The 25,185-nt window shown below is 36.7% G+C and overlaps 1 protein-coding gene and 1 long non-coding RNA gene across 11 annotated transcripts in view; one reads left to right on the top strand and one right to left on the bottom strand.

The window, feature by feature from the left end:
- ABCC9 (ATP binding cassette subfamily C member 9) overlaps positions 1–25,185 on the top strand; it is a 149,100-nt gene that overhangs the window by 101,014 nt on the left and 22,901 nt on the right. For all 10 annotated transcript variants that reach the window (XM_077170263.1, XM_077170261.1, XM_077170254.1 and 7 more), the window contains 9 exons: positions 1,011–1,148; positions 1,298–1,423; positions 5,429–5,525; positions 6,226–6,455; positions 7,511–7,659; positions 7,858–7,927; positions 9,839–9,996; positions 13,392–13,484; positions 21,381–21,483. In XM_077170263.1, the coding sequence (XP_077026378.1) occupies positions 1,011–1,148; positions 1,298–1,423; positions 5,429–5,525; positions 6,226–6,455; positions 7,511–7,659; positions 7,858–7,927; positions 9,839–9,996; positions 13,392–13,484; positions 21,381–21,483 (1,164 nt within the window). The remainder of the gene's footprint in view (positions 1–1,010; positions 1,149–1,297; positions 1,424–5,428; positions 5,526–6,225; positions 6,456–7,510; positions 7,660–7,857; positions 7,928–9,838; positions 9,997–13,391; positions 13,485–21,380; positions 21,484–25,185) is intronic.
- LOC143691582 (uncharacterized) lies at positions 5,225–24,010 on the bottom strand. Its single transcript, XR_013179585.1, has 3 exons — positions 23,468–24,010; positions 12,180–12,244; positions 5,225–6,719 (listed from the first exon to the last, which is right to left on the bottom strand). It is a non-coding gene; the product is annotated as an uncharacterized LOC143691582 (long non-coding RNA).

Here is a 25,185-nt window from a genome sequence, read left to right as displayed (position 1 = left end):
ACATATATTACCTTATTTAATCCTCAGATATTCCTCATTAAATAAGTGCCATTATTATCCAATTAAAAGTTTTTATGCCTTTTTTATTATCGAGAATTCAGCTACATCTTAACTACCTTTTCACGCTTTGTTTTGGTTTATTGTTATAGGTTGCTGAGTAATGTTTAATAGATGGTGCCTATACAAATATTTATTGACATTGTCTACATAAATGTTATTAATTATATAATAAGAGAAGTTGCAGTTAATTAAAGAGACACTCTCAAAAGAGAATTATGTGGTGGGCCACAGTGGTTCAGTAGGCAGGGTTCTTGCCTGCCATGCCGGAGACTCGGGTTTGATTCCTGGTGCCTGCCCATGTTAAAAAAAAAGAAAGGGAATTATGAAACTTGAAATCTGTTTTTAGCTACACTTTAAGCTTTCTTTCTTATTTAAAGTATATTTATTTACTACCTTTGTGTCCACTTTCTTTGGAGTAAAATTGGAATGGCTATCATAATACTTATCAATAATTGATAAACTGTATCCATTTAGGTAAAATAGACTTGGCAAACAGTACTACCTATACTATGCCACATTCTCATTTGAAAAGATTTCAAGGAATGATTACTTAGATTACTTGAGTTTGTTTTATTAGAAATCTCCTCCTAGTAAAAAAATTAGTAAAAATTCAGATACATTAGATAAATATATTAAGCTCGCTGAAATAGCCAAGGCCAATGCCATATTGATGGTAGGTCTTTGAACTTGAAGGCTCTTTATATAAGAATTCAAACCACTTTGAATATTGTTATTTATTTTTTAAAAACTTTAAGTTGAAAGAGGAAACAAAGCTTCATTTTTAAGTTAATGCCTTTTTCTGAAAATTTAAAGTGATAAAAAATTTTGTCCTATAAATTGGATTGGTGAATAATTTTCCCTTAGTAACTAGTATTTCTACTTTCCAAAGGAATTGAGTTACATAAAGTTTATATAACATTTTCATCTTCTCCCCATTCTTTGGATTGCAGGACGACCCCTTTTCTGCCCTGGACATCCACTTGAGTGATCACTTAATGCAGGAAGGGATTTTGAAATTTCTCCAAGATGACAAAAGGACACTCGTTCTTGTGACTCACAAGTTACAGTATCTTACACATGCTGACTGGGTAAGAGTTTACAATTATTTTCATCAATTTCTATATTATAGTCATATAAATAAATAGGGACGTTAATAGAGGCTTTCTGAAATAAAGGTAATTCAGTTTTGCCAACTAAGAACATTTGTCACAGTTCTGCAAATGTGTGCTTTCCTTAGATCATAGCCATGAAAGATGGGAGTGTGCTAAGAGAAGGGACATTGAAGGACATTCAAACTAAAGATGTTGAGCTTTATGAACACTGGAAGACACTTATGAATCGGCAAGATCAAGAATTAGAAAAGGTAATTGCTCTTGGTTCAGAAGAGTACAAGGTCCAACTCAGAATAGTCAGAAATGTACTGTATAATTGATAAAATGTATTTAAATAAGTATTATCATTTAATGTTTGACAATATAATGATCCTCACCTGAAAACCAAAATAATTGTGTCTGTATATATTGTTAATGAACAAATGTTTTGTTCATTTTTTATTTCATATTTTAAAGCAGTTTTAAAGCTACTTTAAAACTGTTATGATAAATTAGAAATTTTATTAGAAATAAAATTCTAATGATATCCTCTAGATGAAATGCTGTTAGGTCTTCTAAGGATTTTTATTTGAATTTGAATGATATTGCAATCATATATGCTTTTAGATATTTAACTTCTAGATCTCATTTTTCTCGCCTGTAAACCTGGGAATATTTTCACTCGCCACCTCCAAATAGAGGTTCAAAGGGAAGATAAAAGCCAAGATGATTTTGGAAAAAGGAAATGCTGTGAGCTATGGGTGAGGTTGTATGAAGATGTGAGCTATAGGTGAAGTTGTATGGAATGGAATGGCAGAGTAGGGGAGGAGAAAAGTGATAAAAAGGACATAATACAATTTTACATTTGTTCAATTTTTTTAAAGTCTTAAATCTCTTTTTAACATGTCTTATTTGATTCTCACAAATCCCCTGAGAAGTAAGCAAAGAATATTTTCTTACTTTAACAGATATAAAAACTGAGACACAGAGAAGTGAAGTAAATTGCCTTAAGTTGTACCGTACATATAATAAGCAGTGCCAGTGTGATGTAAACCCAGGTCCGGACTGAAAGTCTTTCCAGTCTGATGCTGTGCGTGATGTAGTGTAACATTGAATGAAGTGATATCAGAGCTGGAAACTAGATTGAATGCAATGAATGAGGAACAATTTGTGGTCGAGAGGTGAAATTTAAATTAAATTCACAAATTTTCTAAATGTTTTATCTTGAATTCAGAGTAGGAGATATCCAGATTTTGATGTTCCTGGCCAGGAGTGGACATTATAATAAATAAATAAATAAATAAAAGAACTTGTAGCAACAAATTTTTGAAAATTTTGAAAAATACTGAGAAATTAAGCGGTATTATTTTACAAAGGAAAAAAAGATTTATACTTCAATACAGAGGAAGAAAAAATGTCAAACTCTGGGATTGCTCTGTCTTCTGTGGATTTCCTAAGTTCTCAAAAGCAAAGCACATAAAAAAGAATAGATATATGTAAAAATCTATGAGTAGAATAGGACTCACCACAGAACCCTTGGAATAAGGATAATAATCAAACAAAGATTACAAGGGACAATCAGCAAGTGCCCACTTAGGAATTATACTGTGGGAAGCTTGGTTAGAAACTTACTGGGGATATTTCCAAATGACATTTTTTTTTCAGTGATTTAGATCCCAGGGACAAAAGAATATGATGTAAGCTTAAGGAGTGGGACAATTTATGGTTTACTTTGGAAAGAAGATCTGGGGGAAAAAAAGAGCAAGAGAGCTGTTGGCTCGATTTAATAGTAATCGTGTTAGGCAAGCCAGAACAAAAGTCCATTAAGTTGTATTTAGAAATGAAGTGATCAGTTGAGATAGCATAGCTCTGTAATTAAAGACACAGTACAGGGTTATAAATCATCTGTGGGAGATATGGAGCAAGTTAGGGAGTGGACAGGCTGAATCCAGTGGTGAGTTGGAACAGGAGCCAGTAGAAGCCAGGATGAACCAAGCACCTGCCCGAAGCCTCACCTGAAGATGGAGGGGAGGCGGGTTTCTGCCTCATTGTAAAAGGCCCGCAGCTGAATCCATCCAAATCCAGAAAGAGTCACACTGTGTGGGGAACAAGACCACTGAGGCACCTTAGAGAATTTTTTTTTTAAGTCTTTCTGTTTAATTTATGTGCCTAGAGCAGTGGTTCTCAACCCGGAGCGATTTTGCCTTCCAAGGGACATCTGGCAGTGTGTGCAGCCATCTGTGGTTATCACAGCTGGGGCAGGTGCATGCTCCTGACATCTAGTGAGTAGAGGCCAGGGATGCCACTAAACATTCTACAGTGCACAGGACAGCCCCCAGAACAAGGAATTATCAGGCCCAAAATGTTGGTAGTGGTGAGGTTGATAAAGCTTGGCTTGGAATCAAAGCAGATTCAGCAAGGAGAGAAGGAAGGTGAAATCAAAGGACACACAACCTGTCACAGGACTTCAGAGAGGATTATCAGTTTAAGGCTAAGGGGTAAATGGCATATGTTGAAAGGATAGCAGTGAAAACTACAAAAGGAGAAACAGATAACATTTTTAGCTGATTTAAACATTATTTTAAAAATTATACCATGGCTGGCATCAACCATTGTCTTCTACATATTATTAAGCAAAATAAACTAGGATGGTTTAACAGTCTCCCCCATCCCCTGGCCCTCACCTCAGCCAGGCCTACAATAGGCATTCAGTAATATTTGTTGGATAAATGAAGCTAGCTTTTAATTTACTGAATCTTAATATCAGCACAATTTTAAATATTTAACCTATAATGACCTTAAGTGGAGCATCTACTAGTAAGAAAAAATGACTTTAATAATTCTTAAAAAATCTTAGCAATGTTAAATCTTTTCTTCACACAGTGTTGGGAGTTGAATCAGAACCAAAATGTTCTACTTTGCAAAATACAGATTTATTTCCTTCCATTAAGCTACATATAAAGGATGAGGGTCTTATTTAATTTTGCATTTTACTTAGACTCATATGCAAAATTTGGTTTTTATATAATTAGGGAAAATTAAAAGCTAAAGTGAAATTGTCTCTGTAAAAGTGATATTCAAGTGACACTTTCACATTTTCTCTTTTAACCAAGAATCTGGAAGCAATCAGCCTTCTAGAATAGCAAGTTTCCTAAATCAAACATGTTTTATGAGGCCAGAAAACCCAAGATCACCACCTAGGGACTGATCACCAAAGGCTTATTGATGCAACAGTCAAATTCTGTGGTTTTTAATTTTTTATTTGTATCAGCATATACAGGAAGCCCCCAATTTACCATAGATTCCAGATGATTGTGGGTCAGTTGTTTGGAATTCAGAATGCATTTCCCCACAGAGACAGGGTTATGGTTGGTTTTCCAGACTAGTCTTCAGAACTTGATTTAACCCACAATGTAGCTGAATTCGTTCTACTATCATTTTGAGGCTAGAAGGGAGAGTGCTAGTAGTAGAGGAGTGGGGAAAACGAAGTGCTGCTTCTCCCTTTTTGATCACAGGGCAAGTCTGAAAAAAACCCTTAAAAGTTTTCAAAGTTTCTTTTTGACCCTTTTCCCTTCTCTTTCTGCATGTTTCCCCCCTTTAGGGTTTTCTTCCAAACTGCTAGCCACTAGGTACCCTTACTGTCCCTTTACTTCAAAATTACCTAACTTCTTCCAATTCCAGTTGATGCCTCTATTTTGTACCCTTTCCTTAGTGAAGGAACTCCTGATTCAATAATTCATGATAACAGTGAACAACTGATAGCACCTTAACCAAACAGAACTATGTACATTTTTTTAAAGGAAGATATTTTAAAATATCTAGAATGAATCTCTAGCTTAAAAAAAGTATAAGAGTATCTGAATGTGAGGGAAAAATAAAACAGCAGTGGTGGAGCCTTGATTTCGGACTATGAGAGAGCCCCCTACCCAGGGGTCAGCTCCATCACATTGCTTCTGCTTTTTTTTTTCACATGGGCAGGCACCAGAAATCGAACCTGGGTCCTCTGGCATGGCAGGCAAGCATTCTTGCCTGCTGAGCCACCATGGCCCACCCGTGTTGCTTCTGCTTTTCAGGGTCCTTACTGCCCTCCATCTCTGCACTCTGAAACAACAGCCCAAAACTGTTCCTATGGTAGGATTTGTTGGGCTTTAGAGTGAGGAGAGAATATGAGACTGGTAAGAGAGTGTGAGACTGATAACCATCTGAACATGTGGGTCATTGATTGGTAAGCGAAAACACCCTGTGAGTTCCTTGAATCACAGCTGTGTTTACTATAGGATATGGAAGCTGACCAGACAACGTTAGAGAGGAAAACTCTCCGAAGAGCTATGTATTCCAGAGAGGCCAAAGCCCAAATGGAGGATGAAGATGAAGGTAGGCCTTTTTCTTGTAACTGAAACGTTAAAATGGGACAATAGGATGTGGGAGGTTTATCATGGCAATTAATGTTTGAGTGTCTCGGTGAGGAATAACAAGGCATTTCATGGAGAAAAGAAAACTAAATCAAATATAAAAATATAATCAAGGAAAATGTGCACATAACCAAGCCACAGGCATTTTAGGGGGCTTCATACAGTGTGTCTTACTGCATTTCTGCTGTGTGAGAGAGCTGAATGGAAAAGGCAGTAATTTGTAAATACATGTAGACTCTTGTTGAGATAACTTGGAAAATCCTAGCATGATGACCAAATCAAGTTATGAATACAATGCCAGTCCTTCAGAAATAAACAGTAAGTGGGTCACCTAGATCTTCTATTATCTTCTAGAAGTTTTATAGTTTTGCATTTTAATTCTAATTAATTTGATGTACAAATAAATCAACAAAGGATCTCATCCAGACATAGGTTTTATATTTATTTGTTGACCATTCATTCATTCATACATTTATTCATTCATTTTTCACCTAATTTTCTTTAAAAGCTGAGATTTTTAATTCACACCATTTAAAATTCCCATGACTAATACTTACATTTCTATAAACTTGGGAGTGATTTTTATGCTTTTTTTGTGGGAAAAATACAAATTCCTTCTACCCGCTGCCAGTATGAAGCTTAAACAAGTTTTTGGTGTGCAGAGGAAGAAGAGGAGGAAGACGAGGATGACAACATGTCCACTGTAATGAGGCTCAGGACTAAAATGCCATGGAAGACCTGTTGGCGGTACCTCACTTCTGGAGGGTTTTTCTTGCTCTTCCTTATGATTTTCTCCAAGCTCCTGAAGCATTCGGTCATTGTGGCTATAGACTACTGGCTGGCCACATGGACATCGGAATATAATAAAAGCTACACTGGAAAAGCTGATCAGGTACGTTGGGTTCTTTTTTTCCTTCAATCATCAGGCAAATGTTGTAATGAACAGTGCTATTTCTTTATCTAGCTACTAATATCCCACGTGGATGGCACCTTAGTACTGCAGTCTCTTCCAGGTACCAGCGTCTCATATGTCTCAATATGACAGACCTCATATTGAGATGGTGAGCGGTGTAAATGTTAAATCCTTCTCTTTGGATTCCAAACGCTGTCCTTCGATGAGATAGTTCCTCAGTTTATTGACCTTCATAGCTTCTTTCTTTAGAAAGAAGAAAACTTTATTGTAGATAAAAGTAGTTATATAGAGTAAAGAGAAGGATTATATAGTGAAAGCTATAGAGATATTTACATATCTGAAAGAGGCGCACCAAAAACGTTCTAGTGGTCATCTATGGGTGTTAGACTTGCAAGCATGCTTCCCATAATTTTCATACTATTTTTTTTAAAATATATTTTGTAAAATTTCTACAATGGTCTCCACAGTGTAAGGGCTTGCTACAAGAGCCTCGATCCAGATAAGATGGAGATTCCTGGATCTCCCACTTACTAGCTGTAGGGCAAATTGGTTAATTCATCTTTGCCTCAACTTCTTCATCTGTAAAATAAGATTAATAAGATGCTTTCATAGTACTTTTATGATGACTCATAAGTTAAATAGACACATATATAGACTTATACACAGACTTTTTGTTGTTCTTTAATTGTATTTGATTATCAGTGCCTATACCATTGTTAGCTGTTCCTTTTGAGATTAGGAATGCAAAGAATGAGCTTTACAATATGGAAAGCCAAGAATATGCCCCAACCCTAAAAGCAGACTCTAAAGCTCACCTGCCCTTTGGTAAACCTTGAAAGAGAGTGAAGGAAGCAAACAGGGGCTTGGCCTCTGGTGGGCATACTTCCATGGGTCTCCAGGAACTGCACTCCTGTAGCTGTCTAAACTGATGCAAGTTAACGAAGCCAACAATCTTGTCTGATTTTGTTTTAATTTTCTACTAAGAAAAAACTCAATCAGAATTTAATATGCTTTTTCCATTGGTTGTCTTTTAGACCTTCTATGTGGCTGGATTTAGCATACTTTGTGGAGCAGGTATTTTCCTTTGCCTTGTGACATCTCTCACAGTAGAATGGATGGGTCTCACAGCTGCCAAAAATCTCCACCACAATCTTCTCAATAAGATAATTCTTGGACCAATAAGGTAAAAAAGTAGTTCTTTCTCTCTCCCACACACAAAATCATAAAATCATACATTTTAAAGTTTAAATGAAATTTGAAAGAATTTCGTCACTATTTGGGCAAATGAATAGAGCCTTTCTCACTTTTATTACTAGGATATCTATTAACAGTGCTTAGATAGTCTAATTTTATCATAAACTTCCATCTGTTTATTGCCTAGATTCTTTGATACAACACCCCTTGGACTGATTCTCAATCGCTTTTCAGCTGATACAAATATTATTGATCAAGTGAGTATCTGAGCTAATGTTAAAATTCAAATGAAAGCCTTTTTTGCAGTAATATAGGAATACTATATACACAAATTATTTATAGGATAAAATCCTAAGGGAATTAATTCAAACTAATTCCTATATGTAGAAGACAATACTTCAAGAATCAGCCTAAAATAAAGAAAAATGGCAAAGAATGAATGAGCATTTAAAATTTCGATTATGAAATGGAATGATTTTGATCAATTTAGTATCTCCTTTATAGTTTATCATTGGTGCAGTGTGTCTCCTAGGAGTCTGTCTGTTGGGATCAGGACTGGATGGGTGCCAAGCTAGCCTGGATGTCCTTTACTTTTATTAGGTTGGGTTTTGACTCATGAGATACATTAGATGGTATGATATTTTGGGGGTATTCCAAGGATGCCAGCTTAGTCTAAGATCCATAGGCCCCTAGAAGTTTGTCCTGAAATTGAAGACCTCTGAATTAAATTTCAGTTCTCTTGAAATTAAAAACTCTGAAATGGAATCAATCCAAGGGCAGAACTCTTACGGTAATTGAGAAAGCAGTCTGTCAAATTCAACCCTTGCCTCTTTGTGGCTTTCCAGAGAAGTCTTAGGACCTAAATTACCTTCAGTTTAGAAAAAGATTGCTTATTGCACTCAAGTGAGTAACACATTTGCTGAGAAATTCTGATACTATTTTCATAGAATTGGGGCCAGGTCACACTGCACCTGCAACATTTATAAGGAATCATATGGGAAAAGAAGAGACACAGTTGTCATTCTTTAGGTGATATGATTCCTACCTAGAGAATAAAAAAACCATTTAGTAAAACAAATAACCAATTATAAGATTCAGAGTATCTGATAAGACATATTTATGAAGGTTAGTAGCTTCCTCCACAGTAATTTAAAATGTAATGAAAAACTGCATTCACAATAACAAAAAACCATAAAAGTAGAAGGAAACCTATTATGAAAGACTGTATCTGGTGATCCTAAAAGAGATAAAAATCTTGTATAAATAAAAAGAATTGCCCCCTCAGATATCCAAAACATTATGAGAGCAAAACACTCTGATTATCACAGATAGACAAGTAGAAAAGAATAGAATGAAGAATTCAAATACGTCAGCATACATAAAAATTTAACATAAGATAAACGTGACAGCTTGAATCAGTAAGAAAATAATTAGTTTTTCAATAGAGGATTTTGGGGAAATTAGTTATCCATAAGATACATAGCAAATCCATGTGGAATAAAGATAGTCATATGAAAACAAAATCATAAAATAAAATGTAGGGGAGTAGTTTTAGAATCTTGTGGTAGGAAAGGTCATTCTAAGTAAGATACAAAACTCAGAAACAATAAAGAAAAGGCTAACAGGAATGACTATATAAAATTTTAAACTTCTATAGACCTAACATCATCAAAGACAAAATTAGAATAGAATAGATAAGCTGGGAGAAAAACAAGTGTAAAAGGGGAGGATACACAGCCACAACATATAAAGAGCATCTAAAAATCAATAAGGAAGAGATAATCCAAACAAAAAGGCAAAGGATATGAGCAAGCAGTTACAGAAAATTAATTTAAATATCTTACAGTAGAGGAGTAACTGTGCAATAGGGAATATTATGAACACTATGCAGCCATTACAAAGCGATAGACATTTAAATATACTGACATGGGAGTATTTACAGTCTATCTTGTTCAATAAAATAAGAGAAGTACATGGATGAATGAGATTTATAGTATAGTGTGATTTATATATAATATATGCAGGATGAATAATGCACATATTTATATACTTCTTTTGTAACTAATGATATAACCTAACATTAATAAAAAATGAATATTTTGTTGCCTTGTAATCATTGCTTCATTTGAGCTAAAACATGTTTTCCTGTCAAACTACCTTTTGAATAGCACATCCCTCCCACTTTGGAATCTCTAACTCGCTCAACACTGCTTTGCCTGTCTGCCATTGGGATGATTTCTTATGCTACCCCTGTGTTCCTGATCGCTCTTGTGCCCCTTGGGGTCGCCTTTTATTTTATTCAGAAATACTTCCGAGTGGCCTCTAAGTAAGTAAAAACAATGTAATATTAATTTTAAAAAGCCAATATATTTGGTGAACTGTGATCTATACATATTGTAATTCTTCTTCAAGATAAAAAGGTATGGTATTGGGAAATAAAATCCATTTTTTAACATGATGAAACCTTACCGATAGCATGTTTCATTTGGTGCTCTATTATAATTGTTTCTATAATTGGCTGTCTAGGCCTTACATAGCTCTAGACATACATATTGATGTATTGAGTTTTGAGTCCATATATTCGGTGTCAAACTTTTAGTTCCATGTAACTCTTCTGAATATGACATTGGTACAAAACTTAGTCCCAAAGAGTAAGTGATTTAATACCATTATATTCCACAAGTGGGAAAAAAGGTAAAACATTTTAAAATCCTTAAAATAATTTCTATAAAACATTTGTAGAAGTACAAAAGGTTGAAGAGATAAACCAGAAAGATGACCATAAAAGAAGATAGTCTTGAGTATGTAATAGGAGTGCCATAACTTTAAGAGATTGGAAAATTTCAGATTTTATCAGGTAACATGCATTTGAGTATCTAGCCAAAGAAATAAAATATAGCCATGAATGTTAAACTCTTCTTTTAATATAGGATTTATCGTTTGTGAGATGTTAAATAGTGAAATGAAATATGATACCAGTCATTTAAAAATTTCCAGTTTAACTTTGAAGTTCTGCTATAAATAGTAAAGTAAATTTTATGTCATTGCAATAATCGCGTATTAACTGCTCATCATGTTGCAGATAAACGTGTTAGGCCACGGGACAGAGGAAGAGATCAACAGGGCAAGAATTTTTTCTCAATAAACTTACAGTGTCTTGGGGAGATACAGAGTAGCCCTAATATGTGGATCAGGTGCTAGAATAAGAAGGTAGATACTGCATTGTCAGGGCAATTGAAAGTATTTAATATGACTTGAGTGCAGAGAACATGAAAGAAAGGGGAAGTAGGACGAGAAGGCAGGGTTATGGTTGGGGACCTCTGAATACATCAAATATTTCATAACTTAAAAAATATTTCTCCCTCATGGTTATGCCTTAGGGTTCTTCAGATGTTAGGGAACCAGATAAATCTAGGTGGGTTTTACCATCTCCACTTCACTCTTTTCATGTAGCAAATTCAGACCCAAAGGGAAAACCTAGCCATCAAAGTCACTCTGTCATTGTTTCCTGATATTGCTAATGTTGCTTGTTGGAGGACAAAGAAGTTTGGAGTTCCTTCATTACTGCTTGCTATCTCCAAGCCTATCCTTGCCTTTTTGCCTCTAATATCAAACAGTCACATCCCGCTTCAATTGCTTATTCATCTAGCTCTGTTTTCACCCTCCAGTACTCCAACTGAATGCAAAGGTTAGGTAAATATTCCTATTCCCTTACAAATTTGAATTGTGCCTTTTGTTCATTACAAGTGAGAATGAACTCTTAGCATTGATTATAAGTAACTAAAATAGGGAGGAAATGATTATATTTACAGAATTTACACTTGATAATGGATTGTACACCATTCTTGTTTGAAGGTTTATGAAAGTTAGCAAATAAGCCATCATGATAGATACTAAATTTCAAAGATCAAATGTCCCCTTTTGACGTTGTGGCTTCACAGGACTCAACCATGTTGAAAAGCTCAGGCAGCTTAACAAACTATATTTGTAAACACCAAGTAGAGTTTACGTGGGGGGTTAACTACAGAAAATACCACTAAATTATGAATATCTAAAATCAAAGATCTAACAAGTGGTTATCTCTGTGTTTCCTAAATACAAGCACATGCTGTGCCCTCACCTTTTGGGTTTTATACATTCAGTTCTATAAACAAAGGTTCCTCTTTCCTAATTTTTTTATTTCACTTTACTACAACCTCAGTGTAGTGACCACTTGTTGTCTCTATCAAGTTTACAAATAGTGTCTTGGTCTTGCTTAAACAGTTATGTTCAAAAAGTAGCAGACTATTCACATTCCTTCATATTCTATCATATTCATGCATCATATTCATTCTCTCTCTATCTCTTCCTATTTCTGTCTCTCTTTTCTTCCCCTTATCTGCAGCTTCTGATGTGAGTAAATGCATTTTAGAAACTCAGATTGGGAAGATTTTCCGTTTGTTTGTAGGACTACACAGGCAGTCAAGAGTAGCCTAAGTTAATTGCTCAAGATTATATAACAGTGTTTACCAGTTCAGTTGACTCTGTCAGGTGGATATTTGTGCTGTTACTCTAATTCCCTCTACCCCAGAGACCTAGAGAATGGGGGGGAAAAGGCAGACAAGAAAAAAAGAGAATTACTTTTGAACATGTGGTATACCATTCAGCCTGTCTTCTAGAATGGTAGCATACATGGTTTCCAGAAAAGTTGTCATTAATACTGAGACTTTTCTTTATGAAAATGGTCAGAGTCTGGCATTTGTCCACCAAAGATTCATTATCTGCTTTATGTATTGATATTATCTATAGTTCCTTGGAGGAAATGTGAATAGAACACCCATGAAGGCAGGTATTCAAACACACTGTGGCCAAAGCCATCTTTATCTTTTCTCTTCGAGTCTCATTCAATTTCCTGCACTTTAGTAAATAGCATTGTCATTTTTCAAGTCAGTCAAGCTATAATCAACCAAGTCGTATTTGACCCTTCTTCTTTTCTATTCATCCATTAGAACTAATCACTATAGCTTAGAAAACTACCTCTAGTCGAGTATCTCACAATAAATCCCACTGGCATTACACTAACTCAGACTTTTGCAAAATCTCTTATATAGACTATCTTAACTGGTCTTCCTCACTCACCCATCCTGTTTCATTCATTGCACTGTCTCCCACATTCTGTAGCTTAAAAAACAGCATTGATCATTTTTCTAGTCTTCATTGATTTTTTTTCAGCCCATTCAGTAACCTCTACAATAGTGCCCCCGTCCTTTACATAAATTTTTCTCCAAAGAATTTTGGGTATCATTCTGATTGGATTTGCCATGTTCTTTACATTGCTGTGCTTGCTTTTATCATGTTCTGGGTTGGAGTGAACTTTTTCTTATCTCTAATTAAAGCCCTCCTCATGCTCAAGATATGACCTAAATTCAACCTGCTCAAAGAAAATACCAACCATGTCCTAGATATGAAGTAACCACTCATTCCTCTGGGTCACCACTGCAGTTTACTCTAGTAGGTCTACAAAGCTCATAGCTTAGTACAAAACATTACTTTCAGCCTGGACCCATTTTAATTAGGCATCCATCTTTCCCTTCCTCCTTGGTCTGTAAGCTGTTGAAGTATTTGCTAATTGCCAGCAAGAAAAACATAGTCCACATGACAAATAATAACCTTAATTTAGAATGAACCCATTGATCTTTAATCCTGAAGTGACGCTTATCTTTGCCTTTCTCTCTACCATAGGGATCTGCAGGAACTTGATGATAGTACTCAGCTCCCTCTGCTTTGCCACTTCTCAGAAACAGCTGAAGGACTCACCACCATCCGGGCATTTAGGTCAGTAAGCATGTTTTTATATTGCTGACTACATCATCAACAATTATTTATCTGTAAGCAATTGATAAGTACTGTCATTTTTCAGATGACCACTGTGTGCCTGGCAGTGTATTAAACTAGGAATCAGAAAAAATGTGGTTATTCAGAGTTTATTCGTCTGAAATTTTAACAAGAATAAAGGGAGAATGAAGCACCATATGGGAAAAGTACCAGCTATGACCTGGATAAGACCCTTAAATTCTCGGACTCAGTTTCCATCTTTGAAAGGGAAAAATCAATCTTACTTCTGGTCATTGGCCTAATTGAAATAATGTTTGTAAATAAGCAACCAATAACCAAGTTAAAATAAATGTATAAATAATAATGATGATGGGCAGGCCACAGTGGCTCAGCAGGCAAGGACGCTTGCCTGCCATGCCAGAGGACCCGGGTTCATTTCCCGGTGCCTGCCCATGTAAATAAAATAATAATAATAATAATAATAATAATGATAATAAAAGGGATAATATTATGACAAAATGAGTTTAGAATTTCATCAGCTTTCTTAAAGGTTGGTAAACAAAGTAATAACCCAAGATTTTGATCAAGAACATTTACTTAATACATAAAAATTGTATGTTCTTGGTTTCCCTGTTCAGATAAGATCAGAAAAAGAGTTGGTGTTATGGAATATGTGATTTAACTAGAAAGTTGACATTTTAAGATACTGTATCTTTGTGTAACCCCAAATGCAAAATTTTGATTTTTTTATTGATTTCAGTCAGAAATTTTTCCAACCTGAGGAATATATTAAAAACATAGAATTGGGTCCAAAAGTAGGATATTAGGATATAATCATCCACAACATTATGTTTCTATATAAAGCTACATACGTTTCATCATGAAGAATACATTCTTTCATCAGTGAGATGCTTTCCCATCAGAGTGTGCAAAGCTTTCTATTGGGTATGTCAAAACTATTTACTGGCATTGAATGTGGCTATTAAAATCAAACTTCTACTCTAATAGTATCCAGCAATGACCAGTGGTACTCATATACGTGCTTTCTTTTGCCTTAGCAGTTCTTGCAAGTTTAAGGAGTATTTGAGTATTTTCTTTTTAATAGTAGTCTAAGTATTTTAAATCATCTTATATTTTATCCATTTAAATATTTATTATCTGCTCCTTCCAACTAGGTTGTAAGCCCTATGAGAGCAGGCCTTTTTAAAATTCATTGTTGTTCAATAACACTTGAAACAAGGCTTGACGCAGAGTAAAGAAATTTATGTTGACCGCCTGGTTAGCATGAGCTCAACTTAAGGAACTCACAGCGTAGGAGGGGAGGAGTGGACTTTAAAAAAATGACAGGACAGTATGATACGCAGTCTATCATATGTATCTCAAGGTCCAGTTGTAACAGAGGGCAGGGTAGCACTCTTTCTTAAAGGATTGGGGAGATAATTATTGAAGAACAAATCTTTGAATTATGTATAGTTTACCTGGAAGATAAAGGGGATAAAGTATTCAAAGTGGGGGTAATATACATTCAAAAGCATGAATTAGTTCTATTTTATATGGATAGTTTAAAAGTCTAGTATTATTGGAACATAGAGTACAAAGAATTCGGTTTTTGGGATGGAGCTTGTAAATGCAAAGTGGCCAGTATATGAAGGGCATGAAATATGTGTCTTTAAGGAACTTGGACTATATTATTTCCATGTTGGGGAGTGACTAAAAGATTTTGAAAAGGAAAGTGACACGATCAGAGTTGTAGTCATCAGGATGACTCTCGTGTACTGTGAAGGATGAACTGGAGGGTGACTGAGGCTACTGGCAAGAAGATGCTGGCAGGCTGTTGCAGTAGAGGAGGTGAGCAATGTCCAAGGCAGGTGGAAGTGAGGACTGAGGAACCGTGGAGCAAAGTGCAGGTTTAAGGTACAGTGAGGAGGTGGGACCAATACGATTTAGGAATGAACTCAATATGAGGAATAAGATTGAAGTAAATAAGGAGTTGAAAATGACTCCTAGGTTTCTGATTTCCATAAGTCTGTACGGTCTTCCAATTTAGGTAATTCAAGATGAAGCAGAGAACTGGGGAAGGAAATGATGAGTTTAGTTATGAACAGACTGAAGCACTAATGAGATCCAGGTGGAGAGTTTATGTGGTCAGTTGGGTATAGAGATCTGGTGTTTAAGAGAAATCTCAGGGCAGGAGATAACAGATTTGAGTGTCATACTCTTAAGGATATCTTTTAAAGTTTTAGCCATAGATTTGACTCTGAACGGAGACTGAGAAAAGGGCAGTTTGAACAAAATTTGCAGGCTAACATCACTTAAGGAAAGGGCAGACAAAAGGATTGAGTGGAAAATATGATCTGTCAATTGCTGACTCTTTAAACAAAGATGGTCCTCTTAAATTTATGCCACAGAGTAAGCTAGGCTATATTACCTGTCTCTCCCCAATCTCCTGTTATATTTGACTAGCATTGCTTATCTCATTGCTAAAGTATCACCCATGATTATTATGTATTGTGGGATGCCTTACCTGACTATCAGAATGTAGATCCATATCCTTCTTACCTTCTATATTAACTTATCATACTGTGTCATAGTCATCTGGGTGTCAGTATTCCCCACAAGACTAGGAGCTACGTATTTTCATAATACTAATAGTGCCAGACACATCGTAGATGTTCAAATGTTTAAAGGACAGTCCATTACTCAATCTGTTACTTTCTGCTTCAACTTCTTTTATCTGATTCTGGCTCTCATCATCTGAGTACCACGTTTGAACTGTTCTCCAGTCAACTTCCTCCATAAAGGGAACAGAATTGGTCTTACCCCTTGTTCTAGCTAGCTTCAGTATTCCAACTAAAGCTCCTATTGAGTTCCCCCTAACCCTGGCTAACCCTAACACAGGCAGCCTAATACTACTAAAACAAAACCAAATAGGAGGGTGATCCAGGCCTTGGTCACCTTGCCTTCTGCTTGAGCAGCCAAGATCAGCAGTCCCATAGTAAAAAGGACAGAATGGTGGCAAAGGTCACATTCACTGAGGCTTCTCCTCATGATGCATATAAATCCAGATAGAAGAGGCCAGCATCCAAGCTCTTACCTCCCTACTAGCCACCAGAGAGCCTTAAGTATGGTCAATGGGAGTTTTGATCATCGCTCCACTAGATGATACCTTCTATTAAGCAAAAATTTACTTCTGATAGTTTTACAATGTCAAGGATAGGTTTAGAAGCCCTAAGGGACTGCCATACCTATGTTTGATCCATGTATGCCCTAGGCAACATTGTTGTAGTGACTCTTATTTGTGTCCTCCTCTTCTCAAGACTGAAATAGCGTAGTAGTGGCAAACGTTCTCACTTGCTAGGGCAGAACTAGTCATCTTATAAAGGGAGAAGAATCCAGCCTGTTATAGTTTGCAAGCTGCCAGAATGTGATAGAACTGGAATGGCTTTTAAAAAGGGGAATTTATTAAGTTGCAAGTTTGAAGTTCTAAGCCCGTGAAAATGTCCAAATTAAGGCAAGGCTATGAAAATGTCCAAATTAAGGTACCAACAAGAGGTTACCTTCATTCAAGAAAGGCTGATGAAGTTCAGGCTTTCTCTCTCAGCTGGAAGAGCACATGGTGATTTCCACTAGCTTTCTTTCCCAGCTTCTCGTTTCATAAAGCTCTCACAGAGGTGTTTTCCTTCTTCACCTCCAAAGATCTCTGGCTGCATGGGCTCTGTACTTTTTCCAAAATGGTTCCCTCTTAAAGGACTCCACTAGCAACCCCACCTTGAATGGATGGAGACACATTTCCAGGATGTCTCCACATCTAATGAAAGGTTACCACCCACAATTGGGTGAGTCACATATCCATGGAAACAATCAAAATGCTCCCACCCAGCAATACTGAATGAGGATTAAAGAACTTGGCTTTTCTGATGGTATACAATAGATTCAAATTGGCACACAGCCCAATTGAAAAAATAAGACATTTGAGTAGTAAGGAAAGAATCAGAATAGTATTGTCATTGAAGTTAAATCAGTGAGCATTTTAATAAGAAATTGAATGGTTGATGGTTAAAAAAAATAGAAAAGAAATACAATAAATAAATTAAAATTGCCTTTTGGATGTGACAACCACGAGCTCTTGGTAATGTTTACAAGAGAGGTTATCATGGAATGGAGAGGATTTGAAGTCAGAATTCAATGGATTGAAGAATTAATTGAAATGAAAACAGAGCTGGCAAGGAAAGGCTGCTCTCAAAAAGGTTCTCTCGTGTAGGCTGATGTTCTGGGGCTAAAGGAGGAAGTTTTTTATTGTTCGTCTTTTCTGTCTTAAAGAAGGTAAGGAGCTAGACATTTTTAAAGGCTAAGGGGGAAGAAATGGAGATAAAGGCAGGATGGGACAAGTGATGAAACAAGTTTTCATGAAAGAGCAGCTGGAATGAGTTCACATGCTCAGGTAGAGAAATCAGCCTGAACAGGATTGTTCAGGATTTTGAACAGGATTTTGTTCCCAGTTCTTCTCTGAAGAAAGGAAAGGATGTGCATGGATTCAGGCAGACTGCTGTGAGAGGTAGTACAGCAGGAAGTTGACAGAAGTTGATATGATGATCTTTATTTTCTTCCTGAAGTATAAGGTGAGGTCATCTTCTGAGAATGATGATGGTAAAAATTTGGAAAAGAACCTTTAAGGAAATGAGGAAGGTTCCTAAATTTGAATCAAAGAAGGAATTGACCAATAATTGAAGTTGAGATTTTTCATTTACCACCTTCACTAGATGCATGAGCAGAATTTATCATTGCTATCCCTAATTATAAATTAGGAAAAATTCTAGGTTGCTGTGAGAAGAGCAGAATAGTAGATGTTACTTTCCCATTGCTTGAATTATGATTAGAAGTTAAAAAAGACAATCCAACTTCTATCTAGAAATACCTGCATCATACGCATCCAGATTGAACTCGTCCAGGGTGAAAATTTAAAGTAGCACAAATATCAGCACAAAAACCAAAGGAAAAGAAAGCCTTTTTGTGGGGATAGCCCTGTTGCCATGACACACTTTTAGACACTTTACATTTTGGTACTTGTGATCAAGATCAGAAGCGTTCTTTTATAACCATCGATTCCTTTCTTTAAAGCTACTCAGAGTCCCCAAAGTCTCAGGCTCTTTTGGAAAGTTAGTATTTACCAATGAGACTGCTTTGCCTCCTCTGCACTCAGGGTTCGTGGTGTACTCAGATGAAGCAATGAACTCCCTCAAGTAGTTTACCACTAAAGTATCACAGTTAAATAGACTGAGATTTCAGTGACCTTTTCTATTTTTTCGTCTGACAGAATAAAGGTCTAAGAATGTTCAGAAGATGAGCTGGATGTTGATGAAAAGATACAGACTGAGTGTGTCAAAGTTTCCATTAGGAAACAGAAGGTTTCTTGCCAAATAGAAACACACAGAAAGAATGTTCACTGCATTTTCACCCCTCCCCACTCACTGCTGCTCCAAATTGTTGCCAACTCCATTTACAAACGCTTTAAGAGTGTATCTGAAACAATAACCCCAAACCAGAGGAACAGTAAGAAGAGTCCCAGACAAAGCACTTTGTGAGAATAAAGTGTCTGATGTTCATCTCAAACATAGTTTACTGGCTTTGGTCCAACTGACCTCTTCTCTAATCTATCACCACAGTCCTCTAGGGAGAGGAACCTGTCTCCAGCCCCTGAACATGTTGAGCTTTCTCATTTCCATGCCTTTGTTCCTACTGTTGCTTGCTTCTGTTTAGAATGCTTTTCCCCCTCTGTTCACCTGAAAATTTTAGGTCATCTCTTAAAACTTTACCCAGACCATCCTCCCTGCCCTCTGTGAAACTTTTGCTTCATCTTTCTTTTTCCAACATTCATCTCACCCCTTCCTTTATGTCCATGTAGCATTTTGTGCATATGACCACTGTGGTACTATGTTGTACCATCCTTACTTGTTAATACCATTTATCCCCTTCACTAGATAGTGAGCTCCTCAACAGCAGAGATCATATTATATTCAAATGTATATCCCCAGTGTCTGGCATAATCTCTTACTTAGAGTTGATGGATGAAAATCTGCCTAACATGTAAGTAGAGAAAGATAGCTCTTATATGCATGTATCTCTTTACTGTTCATGTCCGTCATCTCAGTAAGTCCTGAGGTCCTGTGATCCCTTCCCTTTTAATTATTTATTTTATTCATCTCTAAAGGGGCTGTTAGGAGGTTAAGCATGCTCCTAGGTCTGCATAACCCCACAACCGTGTGTTGCCATTCAGCCCAGGCCCTCCTGTGCATGGCATTTGGGTCAAAGCTATGAAACACAAAGTGAGGTCACTATTTGGCTGTGTTTGCCAGATCATTTGATTATTGCAGATCAGATGTTGCTGCCTAACTGAATTATCTTGATTTATCTGGTTTGGCATATTGGAAGGATCAAATTGATTGGATAGATACCAAGTATTTGCTTCACATTGGTCTGTATGGATTGCTTCAGTGGGCCAAGTGATCACCCCACCCAGGAAAATTCATTATTTGACACAGTGACAGTTGATTCTAAAGTTTTGCAATTTTATTTAAAGTGATTTGAAGATTTGGGGCACTTTTTTATCAAACAGGTATCACTGCTGAGCTGTCAATTGAAATTTGCCTGTTCGTTGGAATCACAGCCCTTAGTTGGGAGGGCTATATAAAAGAAGTACATGGCTGCAGAGATTAAATAAATCACTTTTTTTTTTTCAGATAGCCTGAGCAAAAGTCCTGACTTTGTCATTTATTGGCCTGGTGAACCAGGGCAAGTTACTTTACCTCTTTGTAGCTCAGTTTATTCGTATGCAAAAAGAGCAAAACGATAATACCTTCCTCAGAGGAATAAACCACATTTTGATTTGGCATTTCCCCCAAGCTTTGTCTGATTATATTATCCAGCTTTCCATAGTTTTGTCATTCTGGGAGAATAATTTGAAGATGAAAAGACTTGGATTTAGATTAGATTTAGATTTAGGAAAGATTTATTACCATATAGCATGACTTTCTGTGAGAGAGCAGCTCACGTGTTCCAATGGATAAGGGTTTTATAAGTAGCTTAATTTATAAATGTTTATAACACATTTGGTTGCATAGAAATTAGTCTGATTACGTAGAGCATTGAGAATAAACTTAATTTGGTGAAGGATCAATAGCTAAACTGTCTACATCACATCGTAGACATCCTTATGTACTAAAGACCAAGAGTTCCTTTTGTTCAGTTGTCTTCCTTACAAATAGTTAAAACTTCTGGGAATAAAATACATCTCATTTAACATTTGCCATCTCCATGGCTCCCCATCTTCTAATTCCTTGTCATCCCGGTTTTCTTCTTTGGTTCCCAAAAATATCAGACAAAAAGAGAATTATATAGGCCTACTAGAAATGCAATTTCCTTTTTCTCCTAGTTCTCGTTAACCCTTCCACCACCAATGCACACACCCAACTTTACAGTTTCATTTGGAAAGGGAAAGAAAATAAATGCAGTAGTAAGAGGCGAAGTGTATTGCATATCTGCACAATGTACTCCAATTTTTGTAAGGCTCTTGAAATATAGGCCATGCTTTGTTTTCATGGTTAGAATAATTATTTGGAAATTTATGAAATGACTTTTAATAAGATTTTGTCTTCAGAAAGACTCCTTTTGCTAGCAGTGGTGTGAGAAGGGTGGGAAGCACTGCCCCACACCGTCTGCATGAAGAATGCAGCAGAGCGGTAGCAGCTGACCTTTATTTTGAAGTAGGAGTCCATTTACTATTTATTCCATCCCATCAATTTGTCGCTATGTTGAGTAAATAGTGTAGTAGTAAGTGTGACTGTTTTTTATTATTTCTCTCTTGTGTGGCTAACACCATAATATTTTTGTTTTCTGCAGGCATGAAACCAGATTTAAGCAACGTATGCTGGAACTGACGGACACAAACAACATTGCCTACTTGTTTCTCTCGGCTGCCAACAGATGGCTGGAGGTCAGGACGGTACGTTCATTTTATGATTTCGAAATGGAAACCAAGTAGAGGTCTGATGCAAAGAGGGAGACAGTTGTAAAAATCAGATTTCCACGGAGGTTCAGCAGTAACTTCACATTTTCTGTACTTTAAAATAGCTCGGGTTTGTTTATGTTACAGATGAAATTTGTCATGATGTTTTAGCTAATGGCAAGACAGCCCCAAAAGCAAAGATTCATTTTGCGTTCATTAGTCTCTAGATTACATAAGTTAATGGAATGGTAAATATTTGTATAACTTCAATTTTTTTTCAAAAGATCAAATTTGACAAGTGAACAGATGTACTCATTTCCTCCTCTAAGCTGGCCAGGACTAGAAGAGTTGGTGACCCTTCTATGTTCTAAGCCAATGGAGGATCACATAGCATAAAAGATCAAGACTGCAATTAACCCTATTGCCCTCTTTTCTCCAGTAGGATGTAGGAGAAGAATATGTTTTGGCATCACACTTGGTCTAGCAATTCTTTTTACCATAGTTTGTTAGGATTAAAAACTATGATGAAAATCACCTAGTACAGTAATTAGCAAATGTGCTCAATAAATGTCTTCCGAATGGATGAATGAATAAATAAGTGGAAAAAGTATGTGCCCTGGTAATTGGTTCATAAAATGTAGAAGATGAAGCAGAAGTTTTCAGAAGGGAAGGGAACAGAGTTTGGAGCCCAGTCTGTGCAGTCTGCGGTGTGAATAAGCTACTTTGGTGGGAATGAGAAGTTGACTGTAAGCTTTTTCTTTCCTAATAATTATCTATCAGTTTGTGAAAAAGAAAGGCAGATTTATCTGCACTTATTGTCACTCCCACTGATTGTGCATCACTACCATATGCAGGTTTTCTCTCCAAAGGTTTACAGACTAGAAAGGGTAGGTGGTAAAGGGGATTTAATGAAGTTGAAATGAAGGCGCTCCAGTTAGAATCTGAGAGCTGACTGATGGATTCAGATCAGTATGGAATCCTCGATAACCCTGTGAGCTTTTGTCATTGTGCTTTCTCACTGGTTTACAGAGGTTCACGGACACTGTTATTATTTATTACATAGAAATTATTCAACAGCATAACACAATTATATTTCACATATTTTAGATGGCAGCCTTGTTTGCTGATAGGAATTTCCTTTCAGGTAGCGGTAGAATTTGAAAGGGGGGCAAGGTAGTGTTTCTCTTGTAATATCTACAACAATATAAAGGCAGGTGAACTATTACTTTGGATTTATAATAAAACCAAAACATTATTTTTAGTTCCTATTTAGATTACAAATTCTAGTTTTAAACTGCTGGATTTTTCTTAAATTTCTATTTTCTCTAAGAAAAAATATTACCTAAGTGACAAAATTAAAGTTTAAACAGCTTAATGAAAGCATGTCCCAAAACCACAAGATAAGTTGGTTGTTAAACTGTTTCTGATTTTCCTACCCTTGAGGATCAAGTATGGTTTTTAGGGGGTAAGTGTGTTTGCTTTGGACTTGAGGGGAGTGTCTGATTGGTGATTCCTGTTCCTGCCCTTTAGCACTTCCTACTCTCAGGTTCATGGACAAGTTTTTAACACGAATCTTCAGGCAAACCATATGTTCTGTTCTCATAGCCAGAAGACAAGATATTAGAGCCTTACAACTGCAAAGAAAGGGAAGGTCAGTAAAAATTAGAAAGGAACAGAATGGGCTTTGATTTAGTTTGCCTCACAACCCAAGATTTTAACCCCCACATGAAAAATCAGTCAGACCTACCTGGCTATAAAAGAATCCTAGTACCATCTGCAAAAAAAAGCCGATATTTTGTTATAATGTCTTCACTTTTTTTTCTGTGCATATAATCCTTCCAGGATTGGCTATAGTCCCATTAAAGAAACTCTCCCTTAAAACTAATAAAAAATATCAGCGTCTTTTGTTTCTATTTCTGCTGGGTAAATTTTAATCTTGGTGTGAAGCTTTTAAAAATTTGCTGCAAAGTTCCAGACATACCTGTTGACAGAAGTCAAGTCCAACCCTTTTGTGTGTGATTTGTCTCCTCCATCTGTTCTGTTTGTGGGTCAATAAGTTTGTGAGCCTTCTCACATACACAAACACATGTGCCCTCATGCACGCACGCACACACACTCACAACCTCTCTAGACACTCCCAGAGATTCAAATGAAAGCCTGTCACTCTCATTTGGCTCTTCTGAGGACGCTCAGATTTTTCATTAGATCCATGTACATTTGATGTAATTGCTATAATCCAAGTATACACGCAAGTTAGAGTGTTAAGTAAATTAAGCAAATGGCTGCTTTTAGGAACTAGCCTTTTCTCTCAATCGTACACATATAAATGACCTCATTACCACTGTGCTTCTATGGAGGTGTCCGTATCACTGAGGCACAATTTCAGTTTTAAGTAACTGGAGCTTGCATCAGAAATATGGAGGTTGAGATATAGCATCTTTGAGATGAGGGTGTGAATGACCCTCTGAATCCTGCAGGTATAAATATTCTGCCTTCTAAATCACTTTTTAAAATAGGAAATGAAAATGTCTATTTGGCCCCCTAAATCTGCATTGATCTTACTCACAGTATCAGCACAATTACCTCCTTTCCCTATTCTTCGCTATATTTTACTAAGTAAATTAACATAAATATCTCTTATTACAAGTCTTCTTGGGGCTTCTAGAACAGAAACACTACAAAAATGGGTACAAGGAAGTCAATATATTGGGCATAAATCTGCAGAGGCAAGCAGGATTTCCTCCAGGTATCTCACCAACTCTGATACATGGATTCAGCACCAGAATGGAGAGAAAGAGGAGAAAACATGATAGCATCGCTTTCTGTGGCTATTTTCCCCTTCATTTTCTCTTCATTCCCAAATCTAGCTCTCCCAAGTAATGCCACTGACTTTCACTGACAGAAAATCCCAAGGAGAAGGAAAGGAGGGAAACCAGAATAAAAATACCTTTGTTGAATTTGGAGAGGTCTCTGAGCCCCACCCCAATTTGTATCTTTTTTTTTATTTGGCTCTCACTTCTTTTCCTGTTCATGTTAAGTAAGAGTTAAGACAATCACGAATTACCCCTTTCTCTGGGTGAACATTTTCCCCTATGGAAGATTTAGCTTTGCCCACCATGTTCCTTTCACGTAAGCTATTTTGAGATGGAAAAAAAAATAATAAAGGTCATAACACACGCAAATCAAAAAAGGACAGGAATCTAAAAGAACAAAATAATTTGGCTGGTAGGAAAGAAGCTAGCCTGTGACCACCCAGGTTGCTTTGGCAGTGGTGGGGAGTGTTTTTCTTCTGGGTGCCAAGTGAAGGGGGCTGAGATTGTGTGCAGTGTGTCACTAGTCTAACCCTTGAATGCTGCTTACGTCCTTTTTTTCAGCACGGCGTTCTCTCTTCATCCCTTGACACTAAATAATTCCAGTTCTTTGGCATCGGTGTTTCCATTTCCAAAAATTGTGTAACTCTATCTGAAGGCTGTCTTTCCAAGGCTTTGTCTTGCAGTGTGGTGAAAGGATAAAAGAAAATTCACATCAGGAAGCCAAAAAAAAAAAAAAAAAGAGTCTTTAGAGTCAACAGGCTGTAGTGAAAATAGTCCTGTGAATGAGACTCCACAGGAGTCTACCTTGTGAAACAATAGAGACTTTTGAGGGCAACCCTGAGTTTGTCCATAATGCCACAATAAACAGGTGTAGACCCATCTCATA

This window comes from Tamandua tetradactyla, chromosome 7, assembly GCF_023851605.1.
Source record: "Tamandua tetradactyla isolate mTamTet1 chromosome 7, mTamTet1.pri, whole genome shotgun sequence".
Classification (NCBI taxonomy): Eukaryota; Metazoa; Chordata; class Mammalia; order Pilosa; family Myrmecophagidae; genus Tamandua; species Tamandua tetradactyla.
The sequence above is the reverse complement of the archived record's forward strand: the minus strand, read 5'-3'. Positions and strand labels throughout refer to the sequence as shown.